Raw genomic sequence first — 18,627 nt, 5'->3', positions numbered from 1 at the left:
TACAAATGTGACAATAGGTAGATGATGTCACAAAGTTCACAAGTCTGAAAAGTGGATATATGCGTTAAATTCAATTAGAAAAAAAAAAACGTGCTATGAGTGGGGATGAACCCTGCCAAAGAACTCCTGAAAGGTTTAGGGTAGGCAGGAATCTAGCAAAAGTGAAAAATGGCTGGCTGGAAGTAGGCTTAGCTTTAAACCACCAAGCTGCCCTTGACTCTGTCCCCAGCTAGTATTGAAGACTGGAGGTTCACCTCCAGAAGGTGGAAAAGCAACTGTTGACTGGGGAGATAGTGACTGCTCAGTGGGGAAAATGTTTGCCTGGTTTGATCCTTAGCACCAGTGAAAAATCAAAAAGCATAAACAAACAAGAAAATCGACAAAGAAAAGGCAATCCCCCAACAGGCCCAGTGCCACGTGCTTGTAACTGCAGCGCTGGGGAGGTGGAGATAGGTACATGACCGAGGCTCACTGGCCAGCCTGTTTGTCCACCCAGAGATGTGCTGTCTCAAAAGTCAAGGGAAGCAGGAGGTGGGTCTGGAAGGAGATACCGGGGAGGATGGGAGGGTGAATATGATCGAATGTATTTCATGATAATTGCAAGGAATTCATAAAAATATTGTACTAACAATAGGTAGATGACACCCAAGGAATAATGAGCCCAAGGTTATCCTTCAGCTTCTACATGCATGCACACTCATGAACATGTATACCTGTACACATAAGGATGGCTCTACACTTGGGTGTCTAGAATCTTGTTGGGGTAGAAAGCTATACAGTTTAAAGTGGTAATAGGTGAAAGCTACATAGTAATGCTAATGGGCCTTTTCTTCCTTCCCAGTGCTCCTCACATGGCCAGCTGGTATGCATTGGATCTCAAGTATTCTGAGGAATTCCTGGTTGGAGGTGTTGCCTTTAGGAGATGAGCACAGAATACAGCACTGAAAATACACTCGGGAAGGGGGCATTGGAACGTTGGTACCTTTCGTTCTTTGCTTCCCAGCTATCAAGAGGTAAACAACTCTAATTTTTATAGTTCTACCAAGTGTTCTCTGCAGCAATATTCTGACTCACCAGACACCTAGAAACAATAGAACCTACTCACCATACTGAAATCTCTGAAATAAAAAGAATCCTCTCATCTGTTTGAGTTTTGTTACAGTAATAAAATTATGACCAACAGCAGACTAGCTCATAATAAGCACCCATCCAATTTCCCCCAGCAAGCCATACAATTTATGCTTAGAATTGACTACCCAAGAGAAAAGGCCTATGAGCAGAAAGGTTGGAGTCCCCATGGCTTCTGCCTAACCACAGGGAACCCATGAGTTCACAAGCCTTGATGATACACATCAAAAGCTTTTAAAAGCTGTTTTCTAAGCTTTTGCTTAGAAATAATATTGATTTACTAGACATTTGTGGACAAAGCAAACTTGAATTTGTTGAAAACAGAATAATATATCCAGAACGGAAGCAGCTTCAAAGCCTACCATAAATATTTTCAGTTATGAGAAATATGACATGTATAAACCAAGAATGGGTGAATATTTTTTTAAAGGCACATTTGAAGAATAGTGGTTCTTTGGCATTAAAAATTATAGCAATAATAAAATTCAACAGAAGCACTGATAGGTAAAACTCAGAAAGTTTCTTAGAAACTAGAAGGGAAAGAAGAGTAGTAAAAGTAGGAGAAGAGGAGAAAAAGGAAATGAAAGATGATTCCAAGAAAGCCAGAATCTGAATTTCAAGTCAAGTTGCAGGAAGAGACCTGATGGACTGCAAGAACACATTTCCTTAGATTGGAGAGAGTTTCCCAACCACAGCAGTATACCGACTACTCAGTGTAAAATAGGTGTTTAAAAGGCTGGTTAATGCACAGCATCACTAATGTTTATGATAATCCACAGAAAGACAAGGTCTAAATACTTCTCATAGAGAATGAATCACAGAAAGATTAGTAATCAGACTGTACCAACTTTAAAATGGCAGTCAACGTAAAACAGGTTCATAAAGAGATATTGGGACACACAGTAGCTTTACAATAAGTATTTGCTGATTAAGATAACATGGTTTTAGAAAGTATAAAATTATACCAGAAAATATTGAGAAAATATTTGAGAAATAAATATTGAGAAAATAAAAATGTGTATAAGCATTTATACACATTTTTACTCACTACAAAACATACAATAATTATGAAAAAAAAAAAACAAGAAAGGGTTTAGAGATTGTCTCCAAGAGGTAGGATTGTGAATGATTTTTATGCTTTTCAATTTTTTCAAAATTGTATAATGAGAATGTATTTATGCACTTTAAGCGATCAAGATAGTAATAAGAGCAGGGCATGTTCATACACATGACCTGTGTATCCTCACAGAAGAGGTCAAGGAACAGAGCACCAAGGCCAATCTTGGTCGTACAGTGAGCCTGAGACAGGTAAGACCTTGCTTCAAAAAATATCACCATTATTAACAGTTAAAAAAATTTAATGATAAACAAGGCACTATAAATTATTATCAGATACATAATAAGTATGTATATCCTTAATATTTTTGTCTTCTCCCACCCACAGGTTTACCTTGGTCCAGAGACACTCCCATTCATATCCAGATCAGGTTTAGGAAACTCTTTATCGGCAACCAGCTCTCGAGATTTAAACATAGCTTGAGTTCTTAACCTGTAAAAATAAATGTAAGAATTTCTAATCCCGAGGCACCTGAGAGGCTGAATAGTAATCCTTGGAAGCCAGGCTCCTTGAGATAGATACCAATTTGCCTATTACAAGTCAGCTGTTACACATGAGTGCATAGGCTGGTGGTTGTCAGTGAGTGTGCACATGTCCACACACACACACACACACACACACACACACACACACACACTCACACGCACTTCCTAATGACATGTTAAGTAAGCACATCAATTTATAGGACTTTAGATTTCCTTTACAGAAGTATGTGTGAAGATCAAGCTAGTTAGAACATAATTTTAAAATTCAGGATTATAAATGTTTTAGGAGCATTTTATCTCAATTCTAGAAGATGAACACTTTCATCTGTTCATTCTGACTGTTTTGCTCCATGTGTTAGTTAGTTGTGAGAAAGCTTTCAACATGCAGGCTTTTGAAGAAACTCTTCAATATAAGACATTCAAGTTACCATGGGCTAAATAAAGGCTCTTATAACTCTCAAGAATTATTGACCCTATAAAACATAAACTTATGAGATAATTAACTTCTCATACTGACACTTCAAAAAGCTAGGAGATCATTAACCAACATTTTCTTATGCCACAGACATAAAAATCTAGGTGTCCTGGTTAATTTCTTTTGTCAATTTGACATAAACTAGAGTCATTTGGGAAAAGAGAACCTCCCTTGAGAAAATGACAATACCAGATTGGCCTGTGTACACTTTCTTACTGATTGATAAGGAAGGGTCCAGCTCTGTATGGGCTGTGCTACTGTGTTTTGATGATCCTGGGTGTTGTAAGAAAGAAGGCTAAGAAAACCACAGGGAGAAAGAGAGAAAGCAGTTTCTCCACAGACAGATTCCTGTCTGGCTTAATTTTTGCCCTGACCTTCCTCAGTGATAGACTCTAACATGGAAATGTAAGATGAAATAAATCCTTTCTTCCCCAACTTGCTTTTTGCTCAACGAGTTTTATCACAGCAATGGAAACCCTGGCATCTACTAAGAGTTGTTAAGACCATACTCACAGGTACTGAGAAAGGAAAGCAGTTGAAAGCACCAGTACAAAACTGTATATCTTGAGTATATGAGTCAATCTCTGATACCAAATATGTGATATTTAATATCCATTCCCTCAGTTTTTTAGAAATGTACAAGCATATTCTTTAGCTATGAAATCAAACTATGAAGTAATAAAAATACCATGACCATAGTATTTTTCACTGTTGAAAGGCATTCTTTTAATTGGAATGAACTACAACAGTGACATCCAAAGAGATGGAATTTACTTATAATTATTTTGTAGCGACATGCAAGTTGTTAGGTAAATGCAGGTGTAAAATGTAGTATCAGGCAATTATGAGAAAAGAGTATGAAAAATAGTAAAAGCAGTAGTCAGAATAGTCTACAGCAAGAGCAGAAAGGATGCTGCTGTTGACAGTAGCGGCAACCCTTGTGGCATGCATCTTACATATAACATTGCACGGGTCCTCACACACACTCCAGGAAGTAACTACTTTATTATATGTATTTACAGAGAAAAGTAGGGCAGGCCCAGGAACAAAACTTGCCCAAGGTGATAGGTTTGTAAGTAGTGAGATCGGTACATTTTCTTATACCTAGTTATATTGTATGTATATTATACATGCTGGAGACGAAGACAGATAGCAAGACTTCCTAAAAGTACAGAGTATGTAATCTCAAGGCAGCAGAATCAATTATTAATCAGAATTTAAGAATTTAAGAAAGAATGCCTTCCCAAATTCATTTCTGTAAAACAGACTCATCCCCAAACTTACTACTTTAATTTTATGTTACTCATTTGTTTTTCAATATAGTTCCCAAATAGTTTAATGTCATGTACTCAGGTAGCATTAATTTATTATTGTAATTGAAGTGAGTTATCTAACCACTTAAATTATAAATTCAGTAAAGATATACAATAGTTTATGTTCTAAGTGCATAAAACACTGAGATAGGTCGGGTTTTATTCATCTAAGTATTCCTCCCACATAGTTATGGGCAGAAATAATAAATATTTCCTAAAACAATGAAAATTGAGCTGTTATAAGTGTATATTATACAAAAATTACTATGGTGTTCTTTTGTATGTTTTCCACAACTTAAAGAGTTAACTGAAAGAAACTAGAACTAAGTAGTGTAATTTTAGCTATGTGGCAATGAATATGTAAAGTGTAGACAACTGGAAAAGGAAAGCAAACATATTTAAATCAGAGAAGGTATGGTTTGAGTAAGAGATATGAGTGGTATATGGAAAAAAATAACGACAAAATTTCAGAAAAAAATGTTTCTTAGGAAAAAAGGGGGCAAATGAGTACAGGGATGACTGCAAATCACAGAAAGCATTGGAAACCAGGTTGATGGGCAGCATCTAATATAGAAAGAAATATTCATCAATTTTTAAAATTCAGAAATGTGAATAAAGTGTGGTAGAATAAAGGCACTGTATTAGAAGGATTCATTCATGACAGATATTCTTGGTTCATGACAATATTGTGCAGATTTTCAGTCAACTCTTAAGTGATAAAATTGCATAAATCTAAAAAGTAGGCCAGAGAATAGGTTGACATTCAGCCTAGAAATATGAATTGTGATAATGTTTAAGCAGATAAATCAAGGCTCTGACTTCTGGCCTGTCCCAGGTAACCAGCATAGGGCAGATGATTTACATAGGAGAAAACTTGTAGAAGGAGAGCCACCTCTAGTTGAAAATGGCTTCAGGCTGGTGTGCTGAAAGCTACAATCACATTACTTGGGAGAAGGCAGGAGAAAACACAGATTTGGGCTAGCTGTCTTGAAAGGCCTCATTGTCTTAAGGGACTGTTTATCTGGGTATCTTACCTGAACTTTCTAGTTTCTTGACTTGGGAGAATTTTGTTTTCTAGTCAAAGCTCCAAACTACAAGTAAAATGGCAGAACTGTAAGGGCCAAGATTCATAGAACCAAACAGACCTTTAGCAGATGCCCAAGGCACCAAAAACCAGCACAACCAGGTCTTAAGATGGGTGCTACTATACTTGGGCATTGTTTTGTGGTTTGTATATAATTACTTCACGAGTCCTGCTCAACAAGATGAAAACATGGTAAAACACTGTGGGTTTTCTAAGCCTGCATATAAGAACTACCTAGGGTAATACTCATCTGTGCAACAGAATTTATTAAATCACATAATTTGAGGACAGTAATTCTGAAAACAGAGTCAATTTAAAAAGAAAATTAGAATAAAGACCCCATGATGGAGCTCAAAGTATTTTGGAAGAGTTTTCGAAAAGACTAATTTTTAGAGCTTAAGAAACAAAATGTGAGAAGCCCTCTTTTGAGGACTTCAACAACATACAGTCTATTCCTGTTGTCCAAATGTTTCTAATAGGAATGTATAGAGGAGGGATGGTGGTCAGGGAGGCAACAACAAGGAGACAGAAGCATTTCCTTTAGGAAATGTGCAACTCATTGTCTTTTAAAGGCAGAAAGACAACATTTTTGAATTTTAAACATATTTATATCTGACTTACAGGTATTTTTCTTAAATAAAACAATAAATTGTTTGCATATGAATGTAAAACCACACTGAATAGTATATAACATCACAATAGCAACTCAGCTTTTGAAACACAGCTCTAAGGAGATCATTATTAAGGGACCAACAATCAGGAGTGAGGGTACATGCATAAGGTCCTGGGATTGAGCCCACAACCAATAAAAAAAGCAAAAGGGAAAGTACAGAGCAAATATGATCAACACATAGTATGTGTTTTGCTCACATGTAACATACTACCATATGCTATGAAACATATACAATGGAAACAACACAGTTACCTGAGAAAAAGTAATTTTTTAAATAGGAAAAAAAAAGGATAAATGTGGGCCTAGTTACTAGAGTTAGTTATAAGGCAAGCTATGTTAGGATTAGTAAGAATTAAATTTAAATTTAAATGGTTTTTATGAATTGTTTTATGTGATAGCACAAAGATATGAATGTAGGATGATGACAACTAAACCCACAAACGATTTACCTTCATTTTTAACTTTCTATAGTGACATCAAATAGAAAAACATACGGGGTTTGAAGTCTAACAAAAGTTACCACTGCAACTTGGGAGATAGCTCTATGGGTAAAGAACTGACTGCACAACCATGAGGACTTGGGTTCAAATCCCCAGATAGGTATGATTACATTTCCTTGTAACCCTAGCTTTGAGGGTGGATAGACAGGTGGATCCAGGAGTTCAGTGGACAGCCAGCCTAGTTGAAATGGTGAGTTTCTGATTTAGTAAAGACTCTCTTATAGAAGTAAGGTAGAGAATAACAGATAAAGACATTAAATGACCTGTTCTCTAGCAAGTCAAGGTGCTGAAAAATCTCTATGAACTGTGTCTGTAAAGACTACCTTTTGAAATTGTATTTGTGAACCTAGAGTCAGTCCTGAAAGAACAGGCAGGACTCACCAATTGTAATCTAGTCGGGATTGGTGCAGCTGCTGCTGTTTAAGGAGAAGCTTCGTCTCTTGTTGGGCCAGGAGATGCTGAAGGCGTTCCTTTTCAATTTCCAGTTCCATTTTCTGAAGCATCAGCTGTTGCCTTCGATCTTCTGAGAGTTGTTTTTCAATGTCAGTTTCTCGGGGTTGCAGTATCACTCGATCATGCATTTGAGATGCCCAGGGAATCCTACAATGACTGCATGATTCTGGATGTGTCTTACAACATTGAGGGGCCATGTTTGTAGGGTGATAGTTCTCATGAACATAAGCTCCACTTTCAGAGCATTTATGACCACAGTACTGACTAGATGGAGTAGGTGGAAGGTTTGGGTATTCCTTTATCTTCAACTCTACTGGGAGAGATTTCTCTATTGGGGCTGCATTTATTAGTCTTCTCCCCAGAGATTCATAAGTACATGTTCTGGTTTTTGTTGACATCCTCTCTAAATCTTCTTTGGGATGATGAAGTGTTATTGGCCTCAAGGAATTATTCCTTAATTCTGTAAACGATTCTGAGACCTGGTTTGCTGACTTAGGCCTCGCCTTGGTCTGACCGTAGTTTTGTGGTCTGGCTACACTCAGAAAGGAACCATCCAGGTCCATCAATGAACACTGGGGAGTGTTTTTCTTCTTGGTTATCTAAGAGAAAACACATAAAAAACAACTTCTGGTTTTGGGTTTTCAGAAATCAAATATATTATATTCACTAAAATAAAACTCTTTTATTTCCTTTTCTTAAATATTACAGTATCTACACCGTCAATGTTTATAAAGCAACATCCATTTTCAAACAATCTATCTTTCAGCAAAGCTATAGGGGGATAAGAAATATCCTCCATTTTGAGTATGCAAATCTTGATGATTTTAGGAGTGCAAATTCTGAAGGTTACATAAAATCAACTTTAAGATGCAAACATATAAAATATTAATATCTAAAAATGTCTATCTTTGAATATTGAGCCAAAAAAATTCATTCAGTCATCTTAAATATTCTTTGACTGGTCATTATACACAACAAGATTTGATGTAAAGCACTTCACATTATTCTGCATAGCTGTTGATAGATTAGTTTTTATAAATATCTTCAGAAAACACAGATAAAACCAACTACTTCCAAATACATAATTCTAATAAAAAGCAGTTGTTTAAATATAAAATATTTAATTTCAACTGCAAACAAGTGATTTTCAGTTAAACTATTCAAGTGATGATAGTCTAGTAGAACTCAAGCAGAAAGGAAGCAGTTGTAAATTTGAGCTGCCAGGTCAAGAAGTAAGCTTTTCCAACATTGTGGCTGTCAACCTGTTCTTTGGGGAGAGTGAAACTTTGTCTGCGTCAATTCTTCTTAAACTTGAGGTCGATATGATTTACCTGAAGGGCTTGTTAAGCATGAAAGGCTGGTTTCAACCACAGAGTTTCCAACTCTGCCTGGAAGTGTCAGCTCATTTACATCTCTAGGAGGTTTTCAGGTTATGGAGATGTTCATGTGGGATCATGCTTTGAAAATTGCTGGTCTAGATATGGAATCTGACTGTTGGCTTTGGCCTTAGACGGCTGAGTTTGCATTATCTCAGCTCTGAACATGTTTGATTTACCGTAAGCAAGCAGGTTTTTTTCTCAGTGCCTTTCAGAAATCTGGTGTATCTAAATTCTAGGCTGCCCAAGTTGAAATATTTTAGTTTCATGAGAGTGTTGAACATACTACAGATGGGCAGCTTGTTTATAGTGTTGGATAGTTGGGATTAACAAACATTAAGAAAGTAAGTTAATGCAGAAGAATATTTTAATTAACTAAGTTTAATTAATTAAATAAATTAATTGATTAACTTAACATCTCAACAATTTTGCCCTCCCAGTCCTTCCCAGTCCTCCCATGGCTATCAACTAGCCCTGGCATATCAAGTTGTAGTAGGACTAGGTGCACCCTCTCCTATTCAGGCTAGATGAGGCAGCCCAGTAGGAAGGAAGGATCCCAAAGGCAGGCAACAGACTCAGAGACAAACCCTGCTCCCACTGTTAGGAGTCCCACTTGAAGACCAAGCTGTACAACTGTAACATATGTGCAGAAGGCCTAGGTCAGCTCCATGTAGGCTCCATGGTCAGTGGTTCGGTCTCTGGGAGCCTCTATGAGTTCAGGTTAATTGATTCTGTAGGTTTTCTTGTCGTGTCCTTGACCCCTTTGACTTCTACAATTCTTGCTCCCTCTTCTGAAGGATTCTGCCTAATGTTTGGCTGTGAGTAGGCTGTGAGTCTCTACATCTGTTTCCAACAGTTGCTGGGTGAAACCTCTCTGATGATGATCATGCTAGGATCCTGTGAAGGCTAAAATGATTTGTGCATTAACCACATTGCTTAACACAGACTTCACTGAAAGATGAACACTAAGTGCCAAGGAAACACTAAGCAGATGTAAATGAGAATGACATTTGAAATATTCTTTATAGCTTCCACTCACACCTTCCTCTTCCTTCTGGCTTTTATTTAAAGGCCATTTACATTAACTCTTTTACCTTGTTGCCATTTCTGATCTGTATTCAAGAAAGCCACATGAGAAAAAAAAATCTTAATCTTTCTCCCTGCCCCTTCCTTGTCCTGAGTTATTCTATTTTGTCTAGAGCAGCTACTTTGTCCCCAGTTACTCCATACTGGCTACAAATACTTAAGACAGAATGAACTGGCATCTTGTTCATAAATAATCACCATCTGTCTAGCACCAGAAATCATAGACTGATGAATGAATTATTCATGATTATTAAAAATACCACCTTTAAGCTTACTGGACACACAAAACTAATGAATGATGCTACCACAAATCTGAATGTAGGACAACCACACCATGGTACATCAACTTGGCATTTGGTCTTGGGCCAAATTAGTGTATCTGTCATGGCTCCTGTTTAGGAGATTGTGAGCCTGTCACTAACACCACCAGCTTCAAAGTTGTCCAGATTCCTCAACCAGTGTGTTTGAGATGTGTTCTAAGCACAGTACCAGAAATGGCTCTGACTGGTGCCAACTCTCCATCTACTATCTGCATTACCCATTAGTTCCTATAGACTCATTCCTTTTTCTTTTTAATTTATTTTTATTTTTTACACTCCATATTCCATTCCCTGCCACTCCAACTTCTGATAGCTCCACATCCCACACCTCCTTCCCCCACCCCCACCCCATCTGACCTCTAAACTCCCTGGGGCCTTCACTCCCTTGAGGGTTAGGTGCATCATCTCTGAATGAACACAGTCTCAGAAGTCCTCTTCTGTATGTGTGTTGGGGACCTCATATCAGCTGGTGTATGCTGTTTGTTTGGTGGTCCAGTATTTGAGAGATCTTTTTGGGTCCAGATTAATTGAGACTGCTTGTCCTCCTACAGGATCGCCCTTCTCCTCAGCTTCTTTCATCCTTCCCTAATTCAACAACAGGGTCAGCTGCTTCTGTCCATTGGTTGGGTGCAAATATCTGCATCTGACTCTTTCAGCTGCTTCTTGGATCTTTTGGAGGGCAATCATGATAGATAGTTTTGTGAGTGTCCTCAGTAATAGTATCAGGCCTTGGGACCTCCCCTTGAGCTGGATCTCACTTTGGGCCTGTCACTGGAACTTCTTTTTCTCAGGCTCCTCTCAATTTTCATCCCCGTAATTCTTTCAAACAGGAACAATTATGGGCCAGAGATGTGACTGTAGGATGGCAACCCCATCCCTCATTTGATGCCCTGTCTTCCTGCTGGAGGTGGGCTCTGTAAGTTCCTGCTCCCTACTATCAGGCCTTTCATCTAAGGTCTCTCCCTTTGAGTCCTGGGAGTCTCTCACCTCCCAGGTCTCTGGTGCATTCTGGGAGGTCCCCCCCCCAACCTTCTATTTCTTGAGGTTTCCTGTTTACATTCTTTCTGCTGGCCCTCAAGGCTTCAGTCTTTTTCCCTCACCCAATACCAGGTCAGGTTCCCCTCTTCCTCCCACTGCCCCTCCACCCACTTTCCCCTCCTAGGTCCCTCCCTCTCTCCCAACTTGTGATTGCTTTCTTCTCTCTCCCAAATGGGACTGAGGCATCATCACTTGGGCACTTCAGCTTATTGAGCCTTTTGAATTCTGTGGACTGTATCGTGGGTATTCTATATTGGTTCTTTTCTTTTCTTTTTCTTTTTCTTTTTCTTTTTCTTTCTTTTTCTTCCTTCCTCCTTCCCTCCCTCTCTCTTTCTTTCTCTTTCGCTTCTTTCTCTCTCTTTCTTTCTTTCTTTCTTTCTTTCTTTCTTTCTTTCTTTCTTTCTTTCTTTCTTTCTTTCTTTCTTTCTCTCCCCCCCCCCCCTTTTTGGCTAATATCCACTAATTAGTGAGTACATACCATGCATGTCCTTTTGGATTTGAGTTCTTTCATTCAGGATATTTTCTAGTTCCATCCATTTGCCTGCTAAAGTCAGGATGTCCTTGTTCTTAATAGCTGAGTAGTATTCCATTGTGTAAATGAACCACATTTTCTGTATCCATTCTTCTGTCGTGGGACATCTATGTTCTTTCCAGCTTCTGGCTACCACAAATATGGCAACTATGAACATAGTGGAACATATGCCCCTGTGGCATGGTGGGGCATCTTTTGGGTATATTCTCAAGAGTGGTATAGTTGGGTCTTCAGGTAGATCTCTTTCCAATTTTCTGAGGAACCGCCAGATTGATTTCCAGAGTGGTTGTACCAGTTTGCAATCGCACCAGCAATGGAGGAGCGCTCCTCTTTCTCCACATCCTCTCTAACATGTGTTGTCACTTGAGATTTTGATCTTAGCCATTCTGATTGGCCTAAGGTTTCCATTTCTCTGATCACTAACTTGCTATCACCCATATGTAATTGACTGAAGTGTGATATATTATTCGATGGCCAGATGTTATCAGAATAGATGGAATATTGCCATAGTTATGACTCCAAAGAAAGGATAAATACTTGGTGAGGTGCAGCTTGTGAATCTTTTAACACTGAATATATTCTGACATTGTAGAAAGGCATAGAGGTGTTCATATATGTTCATGACATAGCTTGCTAATAACACCCCCTGAAGTAATTTTTCACTTTTCATGGATGATTATTTGTACTCTGAGGTAAGCTTTTTTTTTTTCTCAAGGTTGTGAGAGAAATATCCATTTTACAGTACACTAATAAATTACAATTTCTACATCTATTTCATATTGCCACTATACAAATTATTACAAACTTTGCAGTGTATGATAACACATATGTCTTCCCCAAAGATTGTGGAAGTCAGAAACTAGATATCTATCTTACTGAGCTCAAGTCCAAGTTTTCACAGGGCTTGCTTGTTCTTTTTTGAAGTTCTGAAGAGATAATCTATCTCTTTTTCCTTCCTTCCTTCCTTCCTTCCTTCCTTCCTTCCTTCCTTCCTTCCTTCCTTCCTCCCTCCCTCCCTCTCGCTTCTCTCTTTTAAGCTCCTAGTGACTGTTAATTTCCTTGGTTTGTGGTTTCCCCTCCACCTTCAAAGTGCACCACTCTAGCTTCTGCTTTGAACATCATAGTGTCCTGTCCTCTGACTTCTTTCTTACAATTACAAAGGCCATTTGGAATATAGGTACACCTATCCAGGTAACCCAAGGTCATTTCCTTATTGCACAATACCTAGTTTGAACATATGCAAAGTCCTTTGTTCATTAAATCAATATAGGCATATAAAGTGATACAGATTGCAGGATTTAGGGTATAGGTAGGTAGGTGGGTGTATGTGTGTGTATGTTGAATATACACATCTTATTTTTTATTTTATTTTTAATTTAATTTTATTTGTAATTCATTTTTTACACTCTATATTCCATTCCCCGCCCTTCCCCTCCTACCCTCCAACTGCTCTACATCCCACACCTCCACCCCACAACACCCTGCCTACACATAGATGCCCCCCACCCTCCACTCCATCTGACCTCTAAACTCCCTGGGGCCTCTAGTCTCTTGAGTATTAGGTTCATCATCTCTGAATGAACTTAGACCTGGAAGTCCTCTACTGTATGTGTGTTGGGGGTCTCATATCAGCTGGTGTATGTTGTCTGTTTTGTGGTCCAGTGTTTGAAAGATCTCATGGGTCCAGATTAATTGAGACTGCTGGTCCCCCTAAAGGATCACCCTTCTCCTCAAATTCTTTCAGCCTTCCCTAATTCAAGAACAGAGGTCAGCTGCTTCTGTCCATTGGTTGGGTACAAATATCTGCACCTGACTCTTTCAGCTTCTTGTTTGGTCTTTTGAAGGGCAGTCATGATAGATTCCTTTTTGTGCGCGCTCCAAACAAGTGAAAGACCTGTATGACAATAGCTTGAAGTCTCTCAAGAAAGAAATTGAAGAAGATCTCAGAAAATGGAGAGATCTCCCATGCTCATGGATTGGCAGAATTAACATAGTAAAAATGGCCATCCTACCAAAGGCAATCTATAGATTCAGTGCAATCCCCATCAAAATCCCAACACAATTCTTCAAAGACATGGAAGGAGCAATTCTCAAATTCATCTGGAAAGGCAAAAAACCCAGAATAGCAAAAACAATTTTTAACAATAAGAGAACAGCTGGGGGAATCATGATCCCTGACCTCAAGCTTTACTACAGAGCAATAGTGATTAAAAACTGCATGGTTTTGGTACAGAGACAGACATTTTAATCAATTGAATAGAATTGAAGACCTAGAAATAGAACCATACACTTATCGTCACTTGATTTTTGACAAAGGTGCCAAAAACATACAATGGAAAAAAGAAAGCATCTTCAATAAATGGTACTGGTCTAACTGGATGTCTGCATGTAGAAGAATGAAAATAGACCCATATTTGTCACCTTATACAAAGCTCAAGTCCAAGTGGATCAAGGACCTCAACATAAAACAAGATACACTGAATCTAAAAGAAGAGAAAGTAGGAAAGAGCCTTGAACTCATTGGCAGAGGGGGAAATTTCCTAAACAGAACTCCAATGGCTCACACTCTAAGGTCAAGAATTGACAAATGGGACCTCATGAAATTGGAAAGCTTCTGTAAGGCAAAGGACATAGTCAGTAAGACAAATCGGCAACCTACAGATTGGGGGAAAAAAAATCTTCACTAACCCGACATCTGATAGAGGGCTAATATCCAAAATATATAAAGAACTCAAGAAGTTAATCACTAAAAACCCAAACAACCCACCAAAAAATGGGGAATAGAACTAAACTGAGAATTCACAACTGAGGAATCTTGAATGGCTGAGAAGCACCTAAAGAAATGTTCAAAGTCCTTAGTGATCAGAGAGATGCAAATCAAAACGACCCCGAGATTCCACCTTACATCAATCAGAATGGCTAAGATCAAAACATTATTAGGTGACAACACATGTTGGAGAGGGTGTGGAAAAAGAGGAACACTCCTCCATTGCTGGTGGGATTGCAAACTCATACACATCCTTTTAAATGAACTAACTCACAAGCAGTTTAGATAGCTTGTCTAGAGAGAATGAATGAATGTTGATATCTCTGTCAGCAAATTAAATATCTCCCCAATTTATAAGAGTAGACAATGATGGATATTCAATAACTTCTGATAGAAAGGGCTATGTACATATCTGTGAATGGCACATTTGGGTGTACACATACTACATTCTCAGTAAGTATTCTTTGAGTGTATCATGTTATTCGAAAAATTCATATTGACTTATGGGCTAGAAATGGAAGGAAATTAGAATCTCAGCACTTGATGGGAAAAGCAGAATCACAAGGCCAAAGCCAGTGTGGGCTCTGTAGCAAGATCTAGACCAACCTGGCTTACATAGACTGACTCAAAAAGGAAAAAAAAGTGTGTGTGGGGGGGTGGAATCTGAGATTAGACTCAATCATGTCTTACCAAGAGAAAGCAAGAAAATAAATAGAAAGCAAACTTCTCAAAATGTTCTAAATATAAAATTCAGCTGCTTTATTAGTGAAGCTAAAGATAGCCAATGCCTCTGGGACCCATGCAAGTAACAATAGGCTTGAATAAAGCATATGTGTTTTCTTTCTACAGTTGTTTATATGTAATATTAACTAACACAAATTCACTGAACAAAGGCTTAAACCAACAAAGCATTCTCAATTGTTTCTGAGGCACATGAGTGTTAAAAACATGCATTGCAAATTGTATTTAATGTCAGTATGTGCATGCATACATGTGTGCCCAAGTACATGGCTACCATGATGCTCACAAAGAGGTCAGAGGACAATTGTAGGAGTTGGGTCTTTCCTTCAACCATGTGGGTCCTGAGGACCAAATTGAAGTTGTCAAGAGTGGTAGCCAGAACATTTACCAAGGAATCATTTCTTTAGCCCGCATATGGGTTTAACATGAAACTTTAAATAATACAAACTTAGAAAATGATATTTTAAAATAGAGGCAAAATTTGTAATAAACTGCGTGACTTAAGTGTACAGCTTAATGAAATTTCACATTTGTTCTCTCTATAACCATATTAGAATATTAAAATATTCTTAGTTCATCTGTTTAATAAAACCAAAAATTAGCTGTATTTGGTCTGCTACTGTCAACTAAATTTGGTGATTATGTCTTCGCATTAGGAAATTCTAATAGTGTTAAGGGTGGAGGTCAAGCATAGAACATTTACATTGCATGTGGAAGGCCCTAGGATGAATCTCCAGTACTGCCAGAAAAAACAAACAAACAAACAAACAAACAAAACTCTTAAACCCCAACAAAAGAAGTAAACAATGCATATGAGTGTAGTGACAAGACTATAGTCCCAGCACTCACACTCATGAAGTGAAGGCGTCTTGAATTCAAGTCAGCCTGACCTATAAAGCAAGCCTCTGTTCCAGCAATAAACAAACAAACAAACATTTCAATCAATCAAATCACCTAAACCAAGTGCCTTGTGGTGCTCTCCATATGCTTTCTGTGATAATAAATGGAATGAGACACTTAACAAGTTAGGATGACAGGAAAGCATGTTAGCTAATCTACATCATGCCAGAAAAATGAGTTGCATTGAAAAACTAGGGGTGTTATGCCCATGGGGTCCTGGGAGGCTCTTGCTTTCCTGGTATCTGGGACTTTCTGGTTGCTACTCCCAGTTCCCCATCCTCTATTGCTACACAACTCTGTTCAATTTCCTGACCCTCTGTACATCTCCTCTACTTCCTCCCACACCTGATTCTGCCCCTCTTTTTCACTTCCCCTTCTCTCTTCCTCCCAAGTCCCACCCACCTTCTACTTCCCTTGATTATATTGTTTCTCCTTCTAAGTTAGTAGTGAAACATCCACTCTTTGGTCTTCCTTCCTTTTGAGTTTCAAGTGGTCTGTGATTTGGATCGTGGGTATTCCATGCTCTTTGCATAATTCCACTTATCAGTGAGTACATACCACAGTCTTTTGTGACTGAGTTACCTCACTCAGGATATTTTCTAGATCCATCCATTTGACTGTGATTTTTGTGAAGTCATTGTTTTTAGTAGTACTTCATTGTGTAAATGTAACACATTTTCTGTATCCATTCCTCCATGGAGGGACATCTGGGTTGTTTCCAGCTTCTGGCTATTATAAATATGGCTGCTATAAACAGAGTGGAGCATGTGTCCTTATTAGATGTCAGAGCATCTTCTGGGTATGTACCCATGAGGGGTATAGCTGGATCCTCAGGTAGTAAAGCACAGGGACCAAATGAAGCAAAAGAGAAATGACTGAAGGAGTTGAAGGGGACTTATATGGCATCAGTGAGATGGGAGGCCCTTGGTCCTGTGAAGGCTTGATGCTCCAGTGTAGAGGAATGTTAGGGCGGTGAGGAGGGAGTTGGTGGGTGGGTGGGTGGGTAGTGGAGCACCCTTGCAGAAGTAGGGTAAGGGGGTATGGGATAGGGGGTTTGCAGAGGGGAAATAGGGAAAGGGGATAACATTTGAAATGTAAACAAATAAAATATCCAACTTTAAAAAATTAGGGGTGATTTCCAGTGATAAAAATAGTTGAGTTCATCATGGGGTACTTAATATTTTTTTCTATATAATGAAAGCCAACATCACCGGCCATGAGGAGTGACTTCTTCTTATAAAACTCTTGGCATAGCATACCATGTGATCCATAGCAGAGAAAAAAAATTACTGCCACGTCTGGTTTACAACAGAGCTCGAAAATGATGTTCTTTAACCTGGGTAGACACAGACTAAAAAGACTAGATGGAAAAATACCCTTCATTACTACTTTGTGGAATTATTCATATATAAACAGCTGTTACTATGATAATAGAAATAGAGTTGGATAATTTCTGTTATAAAAGTACAAGTAGAGCAAAACTAAATATCAGTAATATTTCCTATTTTAAGATTATTTTTGAGAATTTATACCTGACTATTGTATTCACTTCATTTCCATTCCACTGGCTCCAATTCATACCTTTTCTTTAATTAATATTGCATTAACACACATTACAGTCAGCTGCATCTAGTGTTGTTCGTACATATATGTGCTTAGGGCTGGTCACTTAGGATTGCATAACTATGGGGAGATGGAGAAGACTGATTCTCCTTCTCTTATCAGTCACTAATTATAGCTCTTCAAATGGGACCTTGTAGGATTTCCCCTTTGTACTCAGGGACATCACCCTTTGCTGTGTACCACCTTAACGTTGGGTAGTTAGGAACTGATTATTTCCAATGCATTCATGAGTTCTTATTCATATGAATAGTCAATATTACCAACAGCTCTTATTGTATGTATTTTATGGTAAATAATTTTTCTATCCTGGCAAATGTTGGCATTCCAATTTTCCTCCTTATCAGCTTATGAAAAGGTGAATATCAACTTCAAAATTTTCTCTCCTCTTTAAAACTGTCAGTAGTACTGTGCATGTGTGTGTGGAGGAGTAGAAACCACCATATCTCCCAGAGTATTTTGGAGTTAATATAAATAAAGCACAGAATGGCATGTTGCATTTTAACGCTATACATGGACCAGTTGTCAAACTGACAAAAAATGCCTAATGCAACAGCTGCACAGTGTGGTTTGCCAACATCTCATCCTAAATAAATGCTCATTCTCCTCAGTGCAATTAACGCTCCTACACTGGCAGGTTTTGCTAGAAGATCATCAAGGTAGATTACCTTCCAGCATTATGAACTAAATACTTACAGGTGTTATATCATCAGTTATAACTTACAAACTTTTGCATTCAGCAAGACACTCAGGCAAATGAATCATCTAATTTATGAATAATTTATAAGAAATTCACAGCATGCTCCTGGCGTCATCCATGGCCTCTTCCAGGTCATATGACACCAATTAGAGCTGAATTTTAAATTATTCAATAACCTGAACTCTCTTGTCATTTAACATATAGATATCAATGCAGTAAACAAGTTAAATCTAATGGACCCTGGAGGTTTAAGCTCCTTCACAGCTCAGCAGCTGAGGCCGTAGGCTATCAACGGAAGGGAAAAATGACAGAACACAGC

The 18,627-nt window shown here is 38.3% G+C and overlaps 1 protein-coding gene across 14 annotated transcripts in view; it reads right to left on the bottom strand.

The window, feature by feature from the left end:
- The window catches only part of AW554918 (expressed sequence AW554918), a 298,592-nt gene that overhangs the window by 119,781 nt on the left and 160,184 nt on the right, over nt 1–18,627 (bottom strand). For 11 of the 14 annotated variants that reach the window (XR_003952505.1, XR_001782355.2, XR_001782354.2 and 8 more), the window contains 2 exons: nt 7,157–7,827; nt 2,579–2,677 (listed from right to left, as the gene is read on the bottom strand). Coding sequence is in view for 11 of the 14 variants with exons in the window: in XM_017317877.2 (XP_017173366.2) it covers nt 2,579–2,677; nt 7,157–7,827 (770 nt within the window). In the remaining 3 variants the exon portion in view is untranslated. The remainder of the gene's footprint in view (nt 1–2,578; nt 2,678–7,156; nt 7,828–18,627) is intronic. The other 3 variants (XM_006525833.4, XM_030250422.1, XM_017317883.2) reach the window with 1 other exon arrangement.

Source organism: Mus musculus, chromosome 18 (genome assembly GCF_000001635.26).
Source record: "Mus musculus strain C57BL/6J chromosome 18, GRCm38.p6 C57BL/6J".
In the NCBI taxonomy this organism is placed as follows: domain Eukaryota; kingdom Metazoa; phylum Chordata; class Mammalia; order Rodentia; family Muridae; genus Mus; species Mus musculus.
The sequence above is the reverse complement of the archived record's forward strand: the minus strand, read 5'-3'. Positions and strand labels throughout refer to the sequence as shown.